The 16,211-nt window shown below is 41.7% G+C and overlaps 1 protein-coding gene across 1 annotated transcript in view; it reads left to right on the top strand.

Annotated features, from left to right (window-relative positions):
- LOC133013557 (intermembrane lipid transfer protein VPS13B-like) overlaps positions 1-16,211 on the top strand; it is a 325,549-nt gene that overhangs the window by 258,194 nt on the left and 51,144 nt on the right. Inside the window, exons 40-45 of the mRNA XM_061080533.1 lie at positions 557-773; positions 2,626-2,810; positions 10,076-10,272; positions 11,905-12,086; positions 12,639-12,859; positions 12,976-13,107. Coding sequence (XP_060936516.1) covers positions 557-773; positions 2,626-2,810; positions 10,076-10,272; positions 11,905-12,086; positions 12,639-12,859; positions 12,976-13,107 — 1,134 coding nt within the window. The remainder of the gene's footprint in view (positions 1-556; positions 774-2,625; positions 2,811-10,075; positions 10,273-11,904; positions 12,087-12,638; positions 12,860-12,975; positions 13,108-16,211) is intronic.

Raw genomic sequence — 16,211 nt, forward strand, 5'->3', positions numbered from 1 at the left:
GTACAAAACCACTGGAATTCCCTCTGATTCCTTATTCTCATGCTTTCTTTCCAAAACCTTGAAAAAAAATCCCCACATTTTCCTGTTTTTAGAGTTTAGTCATAACCCACCCTTGTGAGCTAGTGAGTGGCGGGGCAAGCAGGCAGGCAGCTCCATGTGTGAAGAGTTTTTGACTCAGATATTCCTCATCCTCAGTCCAAACCCCAGACAGACCCACTTTGATGGCGCATGGGAAGGGGAATGCCACGGGTAAGTAAGAAGGATGTAAGGTTATGTTAGGTAATATTAGTAAGGATGTGAAGGGTTGATCATGAGGGTAATCCTGACCACTTCTCTTCTTGTTTTGGAAAATAATATTTATTTATGGATCAGCTATAGGAGTCTGTGTCACTTAAGCTTTTTACTATATTTATTTACTTCCCATACATTGCTCCCTTTTTTAATTCCAAAATCTTGCCCTGTCTTTACCGCCCTGTTTTCCTGTTTCTCTCGTTACTCATCCAACACTTTTTACTTGTTGTTGCATCCCATCTTACTTTCTCTTGTTCTGTCTCAGGTCTTTTGGGGACAAGAGCATCTGAATTGCCTGAATCTTGTGGAGGAGCACCTCCGAGGATACCTTCACCTTCAGAAAGAGGATTCAGCCAATTACTGCTCCAAGGGCAAGCTCTGCCACAAACAGCCGCCTCCTTCTCCTGGCTCTTCCTCTCCTCGGACAGAGCACAGCTCAGATGACTTGCGTACAGGGCTTTTTCACTACATCCAGGACTCAGGTGAATGTTTAAACAGTACATGTTGATTTCATGCAGAGAAGACATGTGCCTCATACTCTAGCGTTGCCAGGCTTATATCATCATATATATTACTTTGAATGCTGTTTGAATTTATGCAAACTTTTAATTTCACAGAAGAGTCTATAGATGTTCAGCAGTAGTCCAAGCTCCCAAAGAGTGATTACCTGTTATGGTCTTTTTATCAGCTGGTATTCATATCAGTAATTACAAACAAACTAAATTAATTTTTAAGGACATATATCTCAGTAAAATTATATTTAATAGGACAAACATATTCCTGGTTGTTTCATGACAAAGTTTTCAGAATGGATGGAAGAGTGGTAATTATTGGTCCCTGAATCCTGCCAAACTCAAAAGAGCCTTTGTGACAAAGTGAGATGTCACTCAAGATACACAGAGACTTAAATGAGAGTGAGATCAAAGTCGTCTGTGGAAAGAAGTTTCATCAGACACGTCTGCCTGGTTCCACTCTGAGCAGCGTGCTGTTTATTCCCCCTCTTTGTGCTCTGTGTCTGCTGTCCCCTGCGTGCACACACACAGACACACACAAGAACATTGTACACAGAGGATCAAACTTCTCCTTGGCTGTGGACCAGCCATCCACTCAGTCAGCTGTGGTTGAGTCTTTGTTTGTTGCACTGTTCCAGTGGGCTTTGATGCATTTACTATGCTGACTGAAGCAGGAGAATGTACAGTAGTGAGCTGGAACATAGGGGACAATCTGTCTGCAACATGTTGTCAGCAGTCAGGGAGGACAGGCCCCTGAGTACAGAGAACAGTGAGTGACCCCTCAGAGGCTTGACATAGGGATAGATAGTCAGAGGAGTGGATGAAAGCTGGATGGAAAGAAGGGTGGACGGATTCTCTCGGTCTCTCACTTTCTCCAGTTTTAGGCAAACGCTAATGAAAACAAATCCTCAAGAAAGTAGGCAGCTGCCTGCTACACATAAAGGGTCAAATCAGCCACAGACAGATTCTGCTGTCCCCAGAAATGTGTTTTCTGCAAAGAGCGTCTCAGAGCTTGTATTCTCAGGGGCCAAACAAAGCAGCAGTTCTCTGCTTGACTGTTTTTTTCAAATAAACATTTTTCCAAAGGACTTGAATCACAAACAGCAGCCAGGACTTTAGTCAAACACCACTCAGAAGTTTAGATCCAGTGTTATCCAGCTGTTGTAGGTGCAAGGCATGGTTCAATCAATGGTTATTTAGTCAATAGCAAAAATGTTTACTTGGCAACTTTGTATATATACAGCTTCTTACGCATATAAACATTCTGAGAGCATGGAAACATCCACAGTGCTCTTTCTGGAGATACTGTTTAAGGGGGGTTGGATTCCATAATAGAAATTACCATAAAAACATAACTGCTCCAAAGATGTAAGATGCAAGTCAAATATAGCTCCAACAAAAGGTCAATTTCATAATATGAAAAGAATGATGACATCAGATGTTTTCCACACGCATCTGAAAATCTTCCAGGAAGCCAGTAAAGCCTCTATACAGGCTGTTTGTAATGGAACTCTGCAGGGAAATGTGTTTTATACTACTAGATGTAAGCAAAATATGAACTCCGTCCAGTTCACCCTCTGCTTTTCAGTTGCACTTTCTTTTATCTTTCCCACTCTGTTATCATGGTTAATCTATTCCTCCTCTTTTCCATATTTCATCTTGCTTCATCCTCATGTCATTTTCATATTTTCCATGTCTATGTTTTCGATAAGCTTTCCCTTTCGGTTTTTCTGCCATTCTTTCAAGCACAGTAGAAACCCTGTTTCTAGATTATTGACAGATTCAATTGAAAGTATTCTAACATTATGGATAATCCTTGCAGCGTCCCAGAGATTACCAGGACCCCATGAGGTGATGTTCTACAGTGAAACAGAGGACAGCCCAGGGATGATGCTTTGGAAGTACCCTGAACCCCGTGTCCTCACATTCGTCAGGATAACTCCTGTGCCTTTTAACACCACAGCAGACCCTGAGATCAGCACAGCTGACCTGGGGGATGCCTTGCAGGTATGAATGGACACACATACTGTATCTCCTGATTAGAACAAAATTTTTAACATGTTATATTCCCAACCCTCACCAGAGCTTGAGGTAAAGCAAAGACTAGTCATGCGTCTAGCAACATGTCTTTGCATCTTGTATAAGGATGCTTAGCCTTCTGCTTCAAGGGATGGGGGGTGAAAGAGACGTAAAAAAAAAGATTATCCACGTGTAACATCACCTGCAATGAAAGAGAAATAAACTGTCTTGGAACTGGGCTATGTTCCATTATGATTCCCATGACATGAGTCATGAGAACTCCCATACACTACGTGTTATTGAATGACAGAGACCCCTGCTGTTCCTCCAAACATGTAATACATGATCAGACAGCTGTGAAAGTCATTTCGCATGCTCTGGTGTGAGTAGCCAGGTGTCTCCAGCCCCAGATGAGGTTATATTTTGGCAGGCTGTAGCAGCTACTGAGTCTTCAGGGCCTCACTGGGGGAGAGGACATCCCAGTTTTCCTCCTATCACTCATCCCCTGCCTTTCTTTCCAGCTTTTTATCCTCGAAGGAAAGACGATTCACAAATCAAGTACATCCTCCTCGATATTTGTATTTTCTTTCCATGTAGCTAAATTGTGTATTAGTTACATTTAGTCATATATTATTTAAATGTCCATTGTTAATATGGATTGAAGTTAAATTCAATGTACAGTGAGTTAAGAATGACAAAGAGAAGCAACTGATAATTTATAAGCTACTGGGTTGGTAGAATGTCAAAAAATGCAAATGTAACACTAATGTAATACATTCATAGATGTTTATTTAATATTAAATTGTACCAATAACTGGTCAATATATCTTCATAATTGATAACAGTTTTAAAATAAAGAAGAAATAAAATATGCATAAAATAAAAATATATTTACTATAAAGAGTATATCCCAACTCATTCCTTATTAATTATTTATCGGAAGTTAATGTTATTATTCTGAATCGAATGGCCGTGGCAAGTGTTATTACATCCCCCGCCCATTTCGAAGGACTTTTTAATTAAATGTTTAACCCTTAGGGCCAGCTTCCCTTTCTCGCTTTTCCTTCTGCTTCTTTCGACCATCTGCAGCAGAAGTTTCTCATCTTTCTTTATCCTCCCTTTATCTCTCAGATTCTTTCCTGGACTCCCACAATCATTTCACTGACAGAACAGATGTTTTCTTCAGTCTGTTTATGTGTGCCGACCCAGGAGAGGAAAGATATTGGACGGTTATGCAGATGTCTGACTTCCCAGCAAGGCCCCACAGCTGTAAAGTCTGTAATGAGCAAAACGCCAAAGCGTTGAGCTGATTGGCTGCATATTGAGTTACAGCAGAGAACAGATAGAACTGATGTGTGTGGTTGAGGGAGGGTTTAGAGGAGGAGGTAGTGAAAGACAAGAGTTGAGATAGAGGTTCTATAATGGGAGAAGATTGACAGGAAGGAAGAGTTTAACACAGATTGAGTGAGGGGATGGTAATGTGTGTGTGTGTGTGTGTGTGTGTGTGTGTGTGTGTGTGTGTGTGTGTGCAAGTGCGTGTGCATGTGTGTGTGTGTGCATGCGTGTTTGAGTGCTGCTCCAAACGGATGCCTACAGACATGTTCTTATCTGCATGTGAGTATATTACACAGCAGGAGATGTGGAAGCAGTGGTTGATGAACATGTTTCCACATCTTTCACTCCTCCTGTCACCTGGCATGGTCCTTTCTTCTCTGATAAGTCTGTTAAGAGGAATCAGGTGATGGGACTTATATGGGGGAAAGTAGTGAAAAGAGGAAAGCTCTCTAATATTAGTTAGCATCTATTTCAAAGAGACATGCAGCATGCACTCACAGTAACCACCGTACAAGCCACGTGTGAGTACAGCAGCAGTGAGCCTCCTAATTCTAATGCTTGTGTTTCTGTGACATCTATATAAACATTCTGTCCACGCTAGGCAGCAAATATATCTGAAATGGGACACTTGGACAGTTATAGCAATGGACAAGTTTAACAAAGGCACCGTTGATCAAATTAATGAAAAACATCACTAAAAGTGTATATGTTAACTGGTTTGAATCCATTGTTGAAAGCTTCTCTGATGCATTTGGTCAACACTGCTAAAAACAGGATCATGTATCATGGACTTCTTGAGAGAAGTGACTGTAAAGTAATTATGAGACATTGGATCCATGTACGGATATGTTACACAGTCTTACCTCATATTTTTGTCCAAACACTCACATAGCATTAAGCCAGCTGTGTGTGAGGCATGGGATGGGTTTGTGGGGGTAATTTTAACCATCAGCCAAAGTCATTGTGATCCCAGATTTAATTGATTTCAGCCTCTGAGACAATGATTACGCTTTCCTTCCACAAAACTTCAAAAGTTTTAATAAATTATTTTTTTTTCTTTTTTCTCCCAAGAAGTCAGTCCAACTACAGACAACGGAAATGCAGCCATAGGAGTTAAAAAAAAAAAACGAGTAATGGCTCAGTTTCTGTTCCAAAGCAATGTCATTTACTTTACATCAAGACTGTGTATATATATATATATATATAGAGAGAGAGAGCCAGAGAGAGAGCGGGAAACAGAAAGAAGGCAGACATAATTTCTCAGGCCTCTAAAATTACCATGTGGCCAATGCAGAGATGGAGGCTGATAGATATTGAGAAACGGAAACTTAGAGGCATAAGGGAAAAAAACAGGAAGGAAGAGAGAGAGCATTAGTAAGTATTGAGCTGTCCTGTCAATAAGCACCATTCGCTTACAATGTTTTTTTCAATTTAAGGCTGTTAACCAGCAGGTGGAGGGTAAAAAACAAGATGAACACTAAAAAAAAATTGGCTCTTCTCCACATTTTGTCCTTTCCCTCATTCTGTTACTCCTCCTCTCTCTCCTTTTGTCCTTTTGTTACACTCCCCCTCCTCCTTTCCTTTGCTCCCTCTCTTCAGCAGAGTGCGCTGACAAGATGAAGGGAGGGGGGGGGGGGGGTCTGCCCGTCCCCAGAGCATATCATATTAACGTTTTATAAAATCAAGATTTCCTGCATTTAAATAGTTGTGGTTTCCCAACTGGTTCCAACATCTCAGAGGGGGAATTCAAACATCCTTCCATTACTCTAAGTCAAATTGCTGCCTGCATTATTTTTACATACAGTAGAATGGGAGCATCAGAGTGATGGGAGGTGGGCTGAGAAGTGACAGATTCCTGACAAAGCACCCACAGGTTCCCACCTGTAGAGGGCTCAAGTGATGAAGGGATAGAAGGAAAGAGGAAGGTGACTCATTCTCACCTTCTTACCGCGGTGTTGCCCAATTCTCTGAATCATAAGCAGGTGGCCTTACTGCTCTTTTTTCCGTCCCTCTCATTTGTCTTCCCCTCCTTTTGCCTCTCTGTGGGGTTCTAAAGTCTGAGAAACGGGGAGTAAACACAGGAGCTATGATTCAGTCTGACCCAGGCTCAGGGGGAGCAGGAGGAGGAGATGCAGAGTTTTAAAGTAGAGAACAACAACTTGAGTTCAGCCTCAGAATATAGTCTAACACATTCTGTTCTTATGCATGTTCACATTTTCCTTTGCACCCACGCAGGCTTTTCTCAATATACAAATGTTTAAATGTCATCATCCACTTTCTTTTTGAAGCCATTGCCCAAAATTTACTGACTTTTTCAGAAAAACATCGCACCATCTGGTCCCCTGCTGTTGCTTTTGTGCATGGCACTGTGGAATAGCCTTTCATGTCCCAGCAGGGCTCTGGGCTGCCATCATGGCCTTGCTGGCCTGTGACGGATATCATAAAAGCTGGCCTAAGATGAACCTGTAATCTTTAGCCGCAACCGTTGTTAAAGCTGTTGTTTCTGCCATTGTTGTTATTAAACACCGGTCCACCATCAGCTTTTTCTGGAATTTGTAGGAATATAACGCTTTTTTTTCCAAGTTAGAGTCGGAGGAGAGTCATTGGGGTATTTCATTGAGTGCGACACACTGTACCAGAAAGAGTGGCAGGCTATTTTAGCCAAGATAACTATTATTTTAGTGGGACAGCGTTCATGCCAGACCTGCATTAGTCACAGCTAATGCACTATGAAAATAAAAGACTATCCATGTGGTTAATTTGATCTTGAGTTCTTACACCTCATCCACCAAAATTCCATTCCTTCTTTGAAAGTTTGGCATTGCAGAGGAAACAAAAAAAAAGATGAGCGCAACAATCTCAGCATGGGCTTATTCTTGATTTTCCGCACTGATTAATGTTAACGTATATTAGCCCACCTGAGACAGCACTGCAGGAGTCATTTTCAGAACAATTTTCATTACATCTCCTGAGTAAACATTTTCTCATGCTGATGTCAATTCAATTTGTCTGCTGGCTGATAAGAAGTAGCTAGCAGTGGATTCTTTAGATGTATATGCATCAGTGAAATAACAGAATACCTAATGGAAGTGTTGATATTGTTAATAAAAGTAATGGCAGACATGGCTGTGGATGTCAACAGCCGCAGCCTCAGAAGGAGCTCAGGGAGTCTTCAGTTGCAGAGACATATTCGAACTTCAGCAGTGATCACACCTGGGTTGATCATGGAAATTGAAATTTCTTCTATATGTTCTGTGTTTACTTAAGTTAGCCTGCTTTTACTTAGTATTTTAGAGACTGTGATTGGTCTGTTGGTCCCAGGAAAGTTAACCCATGCAGAGCAATAGTTTGGCAGAAAGATTGGTACACATTGACTCATACAGGCCTGAATCTAAATATATTTGTTCGGAATATTTGAACTGCTCCTCAACTTAGCCTTTCAGGCGATTTGGCCCACCTTCAAGATGGAACCTTGAATCAAAAAATTTAATAACATTTAAGAGTATCCATGGGCTGATATTGTACCCTGAGGTCTTGCTGCCAGCCGTGCTTTGCCAAGGGAATGTCAGCTATTCATGGTTACATGTTGTTTATCAGATAAGGTACACACACACAATCAGGCAGCGGAAACTGACACTTCCCAGACTGTATCATGCACTCACATACATAAGCACACCTGTGTATACACATATGTATACACGCGTATTGTCTTTCATATGTGCAATTACACAAAGTCATCCTCTTGAACACATATATACAATACATCTGACATATACACAGGTCCCTTCTCCTCCCAGAAGCCAGTGCCAGAGGTCCAACTCAACATAGCTAAAAGTAATGTTCTTTCTTTTTTTCCCCATCATTTCTACAACATTTGATGCTCTGGTTATTGATTTCATCTTTACTCTCGTCCAAGGCCAAGACCGAAATTCAAAGGAAACATGACATAAATTCTACCATGCAAATGTATTCCACTGTTCCATTTATGTACCTCACCTATTAATTTCTCTATGCAGTCATATGTATAGAATATCACAGGTGGAAAAAACACACTTTGGGTTTTAGCAGTCCAGTTCTGGGAATTCTCTGTGGACTTTCTGTGAGTTTCCTCTTCGGTGGCTCAGTGTGGGGGTTGCGGGTGCACAACTCTGTCAGGTACAATTATGAGAAGTTGATTCCAGGAAAACCGGTGTGGCATTTACATGATGTAAGCTAGGGTTACTTCATCCATCAGGCCCACGCATATAAATGTGCGGACACATACTCACACTCTTTGTGCACAATGCTTCCCTCACGTTTGTGTACACACCGGCCTGTTGATAGTCCTGTGATTTTGGTAATTGTCCAGGGGGCTTCATACCTCTGTTAGACTGTTACATTGTCAAAGACACATGTGCACAAACAAATGCACTCACCACACACACACACATACACACACAAACACAAACACACAAACACACACACACGTCTTACAGCCTGGCATCCTTCAGGTGGGCTCCAGAGACACCCTGCCACTACTGATCCATCAGAAGCTAAGGTTTGCAGGTGGTCATGGGGAAATGAGCACCTGGTTTAGTTCACACAGGAGCACCAGACACATTTATGGTAATTTTGGTTCAATCTGAGAGGAACCCATGGAGCCCTACCAGTCATCACATAATGTGAGAACACTCACATAGTCTGATTGTTATTCAGTGTAAGAAACAGCTCGAGGTCTTCAATGTCAATGGCCGTCTTGTAGCACACAGTTGCACTGTGTATAGTTATGCTGTGGTCATGCAGTGTTGTTATGGAGAGTTGTTGTCTGACTGCGTTGGTGGTCTGTGGTGAGAGTGTCATTTTTTCCGACTAGATGAGGAATTAAAGTTTGAAGTCTGAAGTGAGTAAAATTCAAGGTTGTAATACAGACGTCATTAACATTGAGTCCCTCGTTCCCTCTCCAAGGCAGGGATTCCCTGTGTTTTTAAAACAGGTCAGAAAAGTATCAGTGCTTGATGATTAGCAGACCACTGCAGTTGCTTAATGCTTTATGCTCAACTAGGGAATCAACCGCACTGAGTGTAATAACAAAGCCTTACGTTAATCATTGAGCAGATGAGTAAGCAGGTTACACTAGGAGGGTTACAATAGTCCATCTGGAACTTAGCCTTAGCTTTGAGTGATGAACATCTGATGGATACAACCAGGGCCAGGTCTAGACAGGCATGTATGAGGGGGCAGCCACAAATCTTGAGGGGGCATTGTGCTTTATTATATTATTATTATTATAAATTGGGATTTAGTTTGAGGGGGCACAACATTTATTTGAGGGGGCCAGGCCCCCTCTTGCCCCTGCCTAGACCCGGCCCTGGATACAACACTAAATTATACACTGGTGTCCATCTTAAAAGGAGAATAGGGATCTACTGTAAAACACTGAGGTAAAATACTTTCATCTGATAAAAGGAATATCTGTGGGATCCAGTGATAGAAGACAGTATGATGTCCACAACAAAACCCTCCATAAAGAGGTCATCTGTTATGTCACTGATAAGTATTCAGATATATTCAGCAGCTCCAAGATCCACTAGAGTTACTGTTTTAGTTTAAACTTTATTTCAGTACTCGCAGCATTCTGTGTCACCCTATAGGCAACACAGGCCATTGTCTGTCATAGTTCTGCCTGAACAAGAATAAAGCCACCACACCTGTACAATACTTTACTGTTTGATAGATTCATTTGACTCCAGATGCATTGTTGTACAAGACATATGGCCACTGTGTTTGGTGCAACAACTTCAAAAGTGCAGAACAAGAAAGTTTTATTTAGCTCAATCTTCATTAAGGACTTGACACAAGTAACTCTGCTGGATGCTGCTGTAAGAAAATTCATATCTGGTGGTCACATTTTAAAACCTTTACTCTGTCCTTCTGTCCAGGTACCAAGCAGCCTGGAGTACTGGGATGAGCTCCAGCAGGCCTTCGTTCCATACCGGGAGTTCAGCCTGTCAGAGAGCAGTGCTTGCCAGCTGCAGCTCCCCAGCCTCAGCCTCACTGACCAACAGAAGGAGCTGGTGGCGTCAGACCTATGGAGGATAGTCCTCAATAATAATGGAGAGGGAGGAGATGAGCAAAGGTGAGGCAAAGTGCTACATTTAATCTAGTTCTCTTTCTTTGTCCTTTTACCTATGTGTTGTGTCCGTGTCGTATATAAAGAGAGCATGTGTATGACTAGACATGGATATGTGTTTGGATCTTCAGCACATAGACCGTCCTGTGTGAGGGAAAGCAGAGGGATAGAATGTGCACCCAGGCCGCTGAGCACAAAGAGCTAGTAATGTGTCCCTCGCCCCACATCTGGTGTGCAGGAACAGGGAGCGGGCTTGGAAGGCGTTCAGATTGGCCTAATGAGATTTCCCAGCACACCAAGTGCCTGTCAGGGCCCATCCGGATTCCTTCCTGCTTACCTTGAGTGTATCTAATCGAGGGGAAGCTCACGAGAAGCATGAGGAGTAAAGCCCCCTTTGGTTTGGCTAGACCAGGCCAGGCCTGGGTTGGGCTTGGTTGAGCTGGGATGTGGTGGTTTGGACTGGGCCAGTGATCTAACACCTCAGCGAACATGCTTTTACTCCCTTCTTCTCGCTACCACGGCTTCCTCTCTTCATCTCCCTCATGTCTCACCCAGAATTCTATTACATCGTCTGGGTTTCACCCATCTGTCATTCATTTAGTCTATTCTTCCTCAATGTTTCCTCATCTCAATCTACTCCCCTCCTTTTTACCTCCTCTTGGGATTTAGGAAACTTTTAGTGGAAGATAATTGCCAAGCCCATATTCTGTGTGGCTTAGAAAGCTCCAGAGGAACAGAAAGGAAAGAATATGAAAACATCCAAGAGAAGAAACAGGGAAAAACCTCTACAGAGCCAGATTCATTGTAAAGCTAAATATACATCTGTGCTTCATTACAATCATACTCCAAACACTACATTTCCTTTATGTTTAAATTATTTGTCTTTTCTGATCAAAATCCATTCCCCTTTCCTCAGTCACTCGTTTCATCTGCCTTACTTTAGTTTCCACCAGAAAAATAACTTGGCTTCGCTGCCAACTGGAAGTAATGAAAATTGTCAACATATGATGCTTATCTTTTTAAGGAGCACTCTGCTGCACCAGCATTTTTCAGGTCTTGAGCGTTTCCTGCTGTAGATTTTATAGTGGATCATGGTAGTAGCAAATTACAGAGCAAATGGTCATTCACTTCAATTATGTTCCATTCAACATCATCAACCATGACATGCAATTAATATCTAAAGATTCTTCTAAAAACTGTGTCAGTACTATTGTATCTAAACTCACTGGCTCAGACGGTGAAGAGGCCCCACATTGTTGTCTGAATAATTGTAGCATTTGACTCACAGTAGGTTTCTGACATGGATGCCACACAATTTGTAACTGACTGGGCAAGAGACAAAAGCATTCAGCTACTAATACGAATCAGACTATTTTAATTAAAATGAACTGAATTCTTGTGGTCAATATCCAGTGGTTTTGATGTTATAAAATAAAGTTTTTGAAAATCAATTAATGAAAACTTTCAGATGCTGACTCAAAGTCCTACGTTACTCACTTCCACCACTATTATTTCCATATGACATAATTTCATATTCGCAGGGTTCCACATCTTTCTTCATGTCTCTCCACTTTCAGTGTTATTTCACAGTTACATATGCTCTGTACATTTTATCAGCTCTCTGCTCTATCTCTCCAGTTTGGATAGTGAGTGTGGGTCCCAGGTACCCTGTGATCAGCTGGTGTCTCCAATGGCGCTGGCAGCTTGCACCCGTGTGGACTCCTGCTTTGCACCCTGGTTTGTCTCCTCCCTGGGTGTCTCCCTACAACTGGCACAGCTGGAAGTTCACCTCTGTCACCACCTAGAACAGCTGGGTACAGGTAGGATACAGAATCCACAGTCACTGAGTATAGTTAGAGAAAGTAACTTAAAACCAGTTAATATTTTATTGGTGAGAGAAAAAAGTTCTGCCTTGTTCTTGTTTACTTGCTTGTTCATGATTTAAGCAAATAACAGATTAAATGCCTACTCAATTAATTAAAACATTTATGGTGGACTGTATATTCTTGCACATATGCTTTAGATGTTTGGATTCATTTTATTTGGGGACAGCTGTCTCAGGGGGTAAAGCAGGTCATCCTCTGACCAAAAGGTTGGCGGTAAGATCACAGTCTTCCCCATTCCACATGCTGAAGTTTCCTTGGGCAAGATACTGAATCCCAATTGCCCCTGACTGCTTTGCCATTCCCATAAAAGTGATGCCCATAGAGGCATGGATGAATGGCAAAAAACTGTACTGAAAAGCGCTTTGAGGGGTCATCAAGATTAGAAAAGGGCTATATAAATCCACAATTTTTCCCCTTTTTTCCTGTAAAACCGTTTGTGTCTTACCCCTGATAGCCTTTGGTAAAAATAATGTGTCGCTTTTCCAGTTCCATCTCGGCAACTTCGTCCCTTCCTGCCAGACAGGAAGTTACCTCAGGAGCAGGAGTTCATGGTGGTCGGCGCTCGGGAGCCAAGGGTCTTCTTGCGCCAGTGGAACAATGGACCACGTCACTGTCAGGAGTTTAGCTTTTCCACACAGGTGGACTGCAAGCTGCTGGAATACAGAAATTTAACACACCTTCAGCTTCTCCAGCCTTGTGTACTACAGGTCAGCCATATTGGGTTTATTACTGTATGAAGATACAGTAATAATACAATACAAAACCTCAGAAAATGTAGAGTAAAATAATGGATATTTAGAATTTGATTTCTTGTATCTTTCAGGGTCAGGCTGCATCCACCAGCTGCCCAGAGAGCACCACCTTGGATGTGAATGTGTTTGTGGACCCTGTGTTTCTCAATATCAGCCAATTTACCATCCACACCATGGACACTGCTCTGCACAGCTGGCAACAGGTGACAGGAAGATCAGGCTATTGAGAAAGCCACACACCTTTATATTGTACCACTCTCCAAAGAATACAAAAATGAATAAACTTCATGAACTGACGTGAACAAATCTGACTAGTGGTAAAATATTCATTCTGATCTCATTGCTTGGAAATAATCAAGCATGACATATGTCCTGAAGTCTAAAGTTGTCGTTCCATGTATTGTCTTTATCAGAAGCCAAATTGTCGATATCTATAGGTCCTAAGCTATCTCCAGGGTCACTGCTGCAAAAGGAAGCATATTTTAAGGGATAAAAGTAATCAGTTATATGATCAATTAGGTTGCAAAGTATTGGAGGATGACTTGTTGACTTGACATTAAAACAGTGTGGTGCATTCAGACATGTAAAGGAAGAAGGAATTTTTGCTCGTATTTGAATAGATTTTTGATTTGGAGGCAGGGGCTAGTAAACTTGTGGAGAAAATGTTTGCACATTTCGAGAATATACTGAAAGGCGGCATTTTGTCCCAGATGGAGTATCAGTTAAACAAACTCACAACAAAGGGGATTTTATTTGAATGTTTTTGGTTGTATGCCAATAGCAACGCAGGACGGACCTGCCATTCAGTTTTCAGTAAACTCTGACTAAGAGGCTACACTGTCTCTGTTCTTAGGCGTCTATGCTCCTCGTCATCTCTCAGTTCTCAGTTCTCAGCACTGCCTAGAGTAGCCAGGATATTTGTGTGTGAAGTGATGCCCATAAAAACACGGTAAAACTTGAGTGGTTACACCTGCCAAGATTTCATCTGGCCCTTGTCCTCCACCCACTTGTCTACTACACAGGCACAAGCAATCAAACACACACTGGCCTCTCTGCCTTTGTATGCCCTATCATGGCAGCTCAGCTGTGGCTTTGCTGACTCATATATTGGCCTCTGGAGACTTGAGATACTCTCATGGATTTATATGCATGCACACACTCTCTGCCAGGTGAGAATATGTTTTTGTGGAAACAGCTGTGGTGTTTCACCTGTGAAAAGTCAAAACAAGCTGTGTAGAATATTGTACTATAAAATGATTGTGCTGGCTAGCGGATTAATACTTTTGTTTCTCTTTAATGGTACTGACTCATCAATTGGATGGCGGGTTATTCTTGACCCTTAGCTCCATCATTGCATCATTTAGCACAATTGAGTGAATACTCCCTATTTCTGCTGATTAATTTAGCCATAAATAAGACTTTAGGGCATCTGTGGTGTTGTCATTAAAGCACATATTGCAGCTTTACTTAAGTGTTTTAGACATGTTATGCATTCAAGGTATACATGGTTGGCTTTACCCAAACTGACAAGTATAATGAGTTAGGTTATAAGTGGTCATACACTCTTAGCCAAAGCTTTTGAATCGACAGTGTCTTGAAACCCAAAATAGAGGTACATAATGGTCACACATACAAACACGCACATAATACCATTATACACATGTACACGACACAGTTAACTCTCAAACAGACACTCAAAGCCTGATGGGTGGATTAACATGTTGACTGGAGTCAGATTGACCTGAAATGCAGCAGCCTTGTCACTTATTCAAAACCTTGCATCTAACCCCAGCCTTCACCACTGTGCTGAACACAAGGGAAAAACACACCATAATTATAAGGCAAATGTGCTGCATGTGGGTATGGTAGTTTTGTAATAAGGGGTAGAGAGACGGCAAGTACAAAAGAATGATTCTTTATGAAATGATTTGTTTCAATATTTGGTCCATCTCGGAGTAACTTGTTAGCATTTCAATTATGGAAAATATTGTTTCCCTTTTTGGGGTTTTCACTGAAACCTAATCTTGTATGTGGTGAACCCTGGATGGCTGTGATTATGCAAAGGTTGTCTGGTGGTACGGGGATGGTTATGAAGGCCAGCACAATTGAGCTAAATATATCTTTGATGTGATCAAGGCTTACATTCCAGACCCTCATGCACAAATTGTCCTTGCATAGAAAAACTTGATCCTTATTGAAAACGTAATGAGAAATGTTAACAGGCTCTGTGTCCCTCTGGAACAGAAGGATGTATCCCAACATGTGTAATTGTTTCAGTGATTTTCATGTTTCCTGGTGCCATGGCTGGCAGACATGCATGATGTGATGTGGCCTGCAGGGTCAGCATTCAGCCGTGGAAAAGAATCCTCTCCAACCACACAACTGAAGCCTCACAGCCCAGGCACGGTCATACCAGACCACCACAACCAGACCAGCTGGAGCACTTTCAGTTTAATAGCAATAAATAGGAGTTAAAGACACTTCTTGCTGTATGGTTTTAATTTACTCACATAACCTGTTATAACACATAGCTGTAGGCACAGTAACATAAACTGCTATTGTATCCACAACAACATTACTATCACCCTTCTCTTTGTCTATACTCATAATGGCTCGACGTGACAATGTATATTCCATATATTATAATAATCAGGATGCTACCAAGCCACCAGGCTCACCACCTTCTCACCTCAATGTGCTGTTTGGTCAAATAAATATATATTATAAATTTCATAGTTCATAGGTTTTGATAAAAGAAAAAATAATATTGAATAGCATTTTATTTATTTGGTTCTCTTTGCACTCAATAGCCCCATATGGGCACAACCTCAGACCCCCACCACTTTAACCTCAGGGCCCAGGCCTCCATTTTCAGTTCTCAGTCCCCAGACCCACTTTCGATCTTTGCTCCCCCCCAGCTCCTAACCCCAGGGAAGTGGCTTTGGTGGAAAGCCACACAAAAGCCCAGTAGTATTTACACACTCGGCTTCTCACAGAGTGTTCACAGGCGAAAATTTCCCTCCTGTTATTTTTTCCCCCTGTTCTTCCCATGTTTGAATCGTTCTCCGTTTCCCTTTGTAATATCATAGAAGTGATAGAAAGATTGTTTTTCTGGTTGTAGCAGATGTGAGAGCGAGGGTCATCTGTATATGAATATATAGGTGATTCAAACCTGATTAGTGTGTCATTCTGTCCCTTTTACAGGTTTCACAATTGGCTCCATGGTGTCTTGTTTCATGTGTCTTTTTCTTGAGTGGGTGTCGTTATTTTCAATCTGTTTTATAGACATTTTACTGTACTTTGTCTT

Source organism: Limanda limanda, chromosome 11 (genome assembly GCF_963576545.1).
Source record: "Limanda limanda chromosome 11, fLimLim1.1, whole genome shotgun sequence".
In the NCBI taxonomy this organism is placed as follows: Eukaryota; Metazoa; Chordata; class Actinopteri; order Pleuronectiformes; family Pleuronectidae; genus Limanda; species Limanda limanda.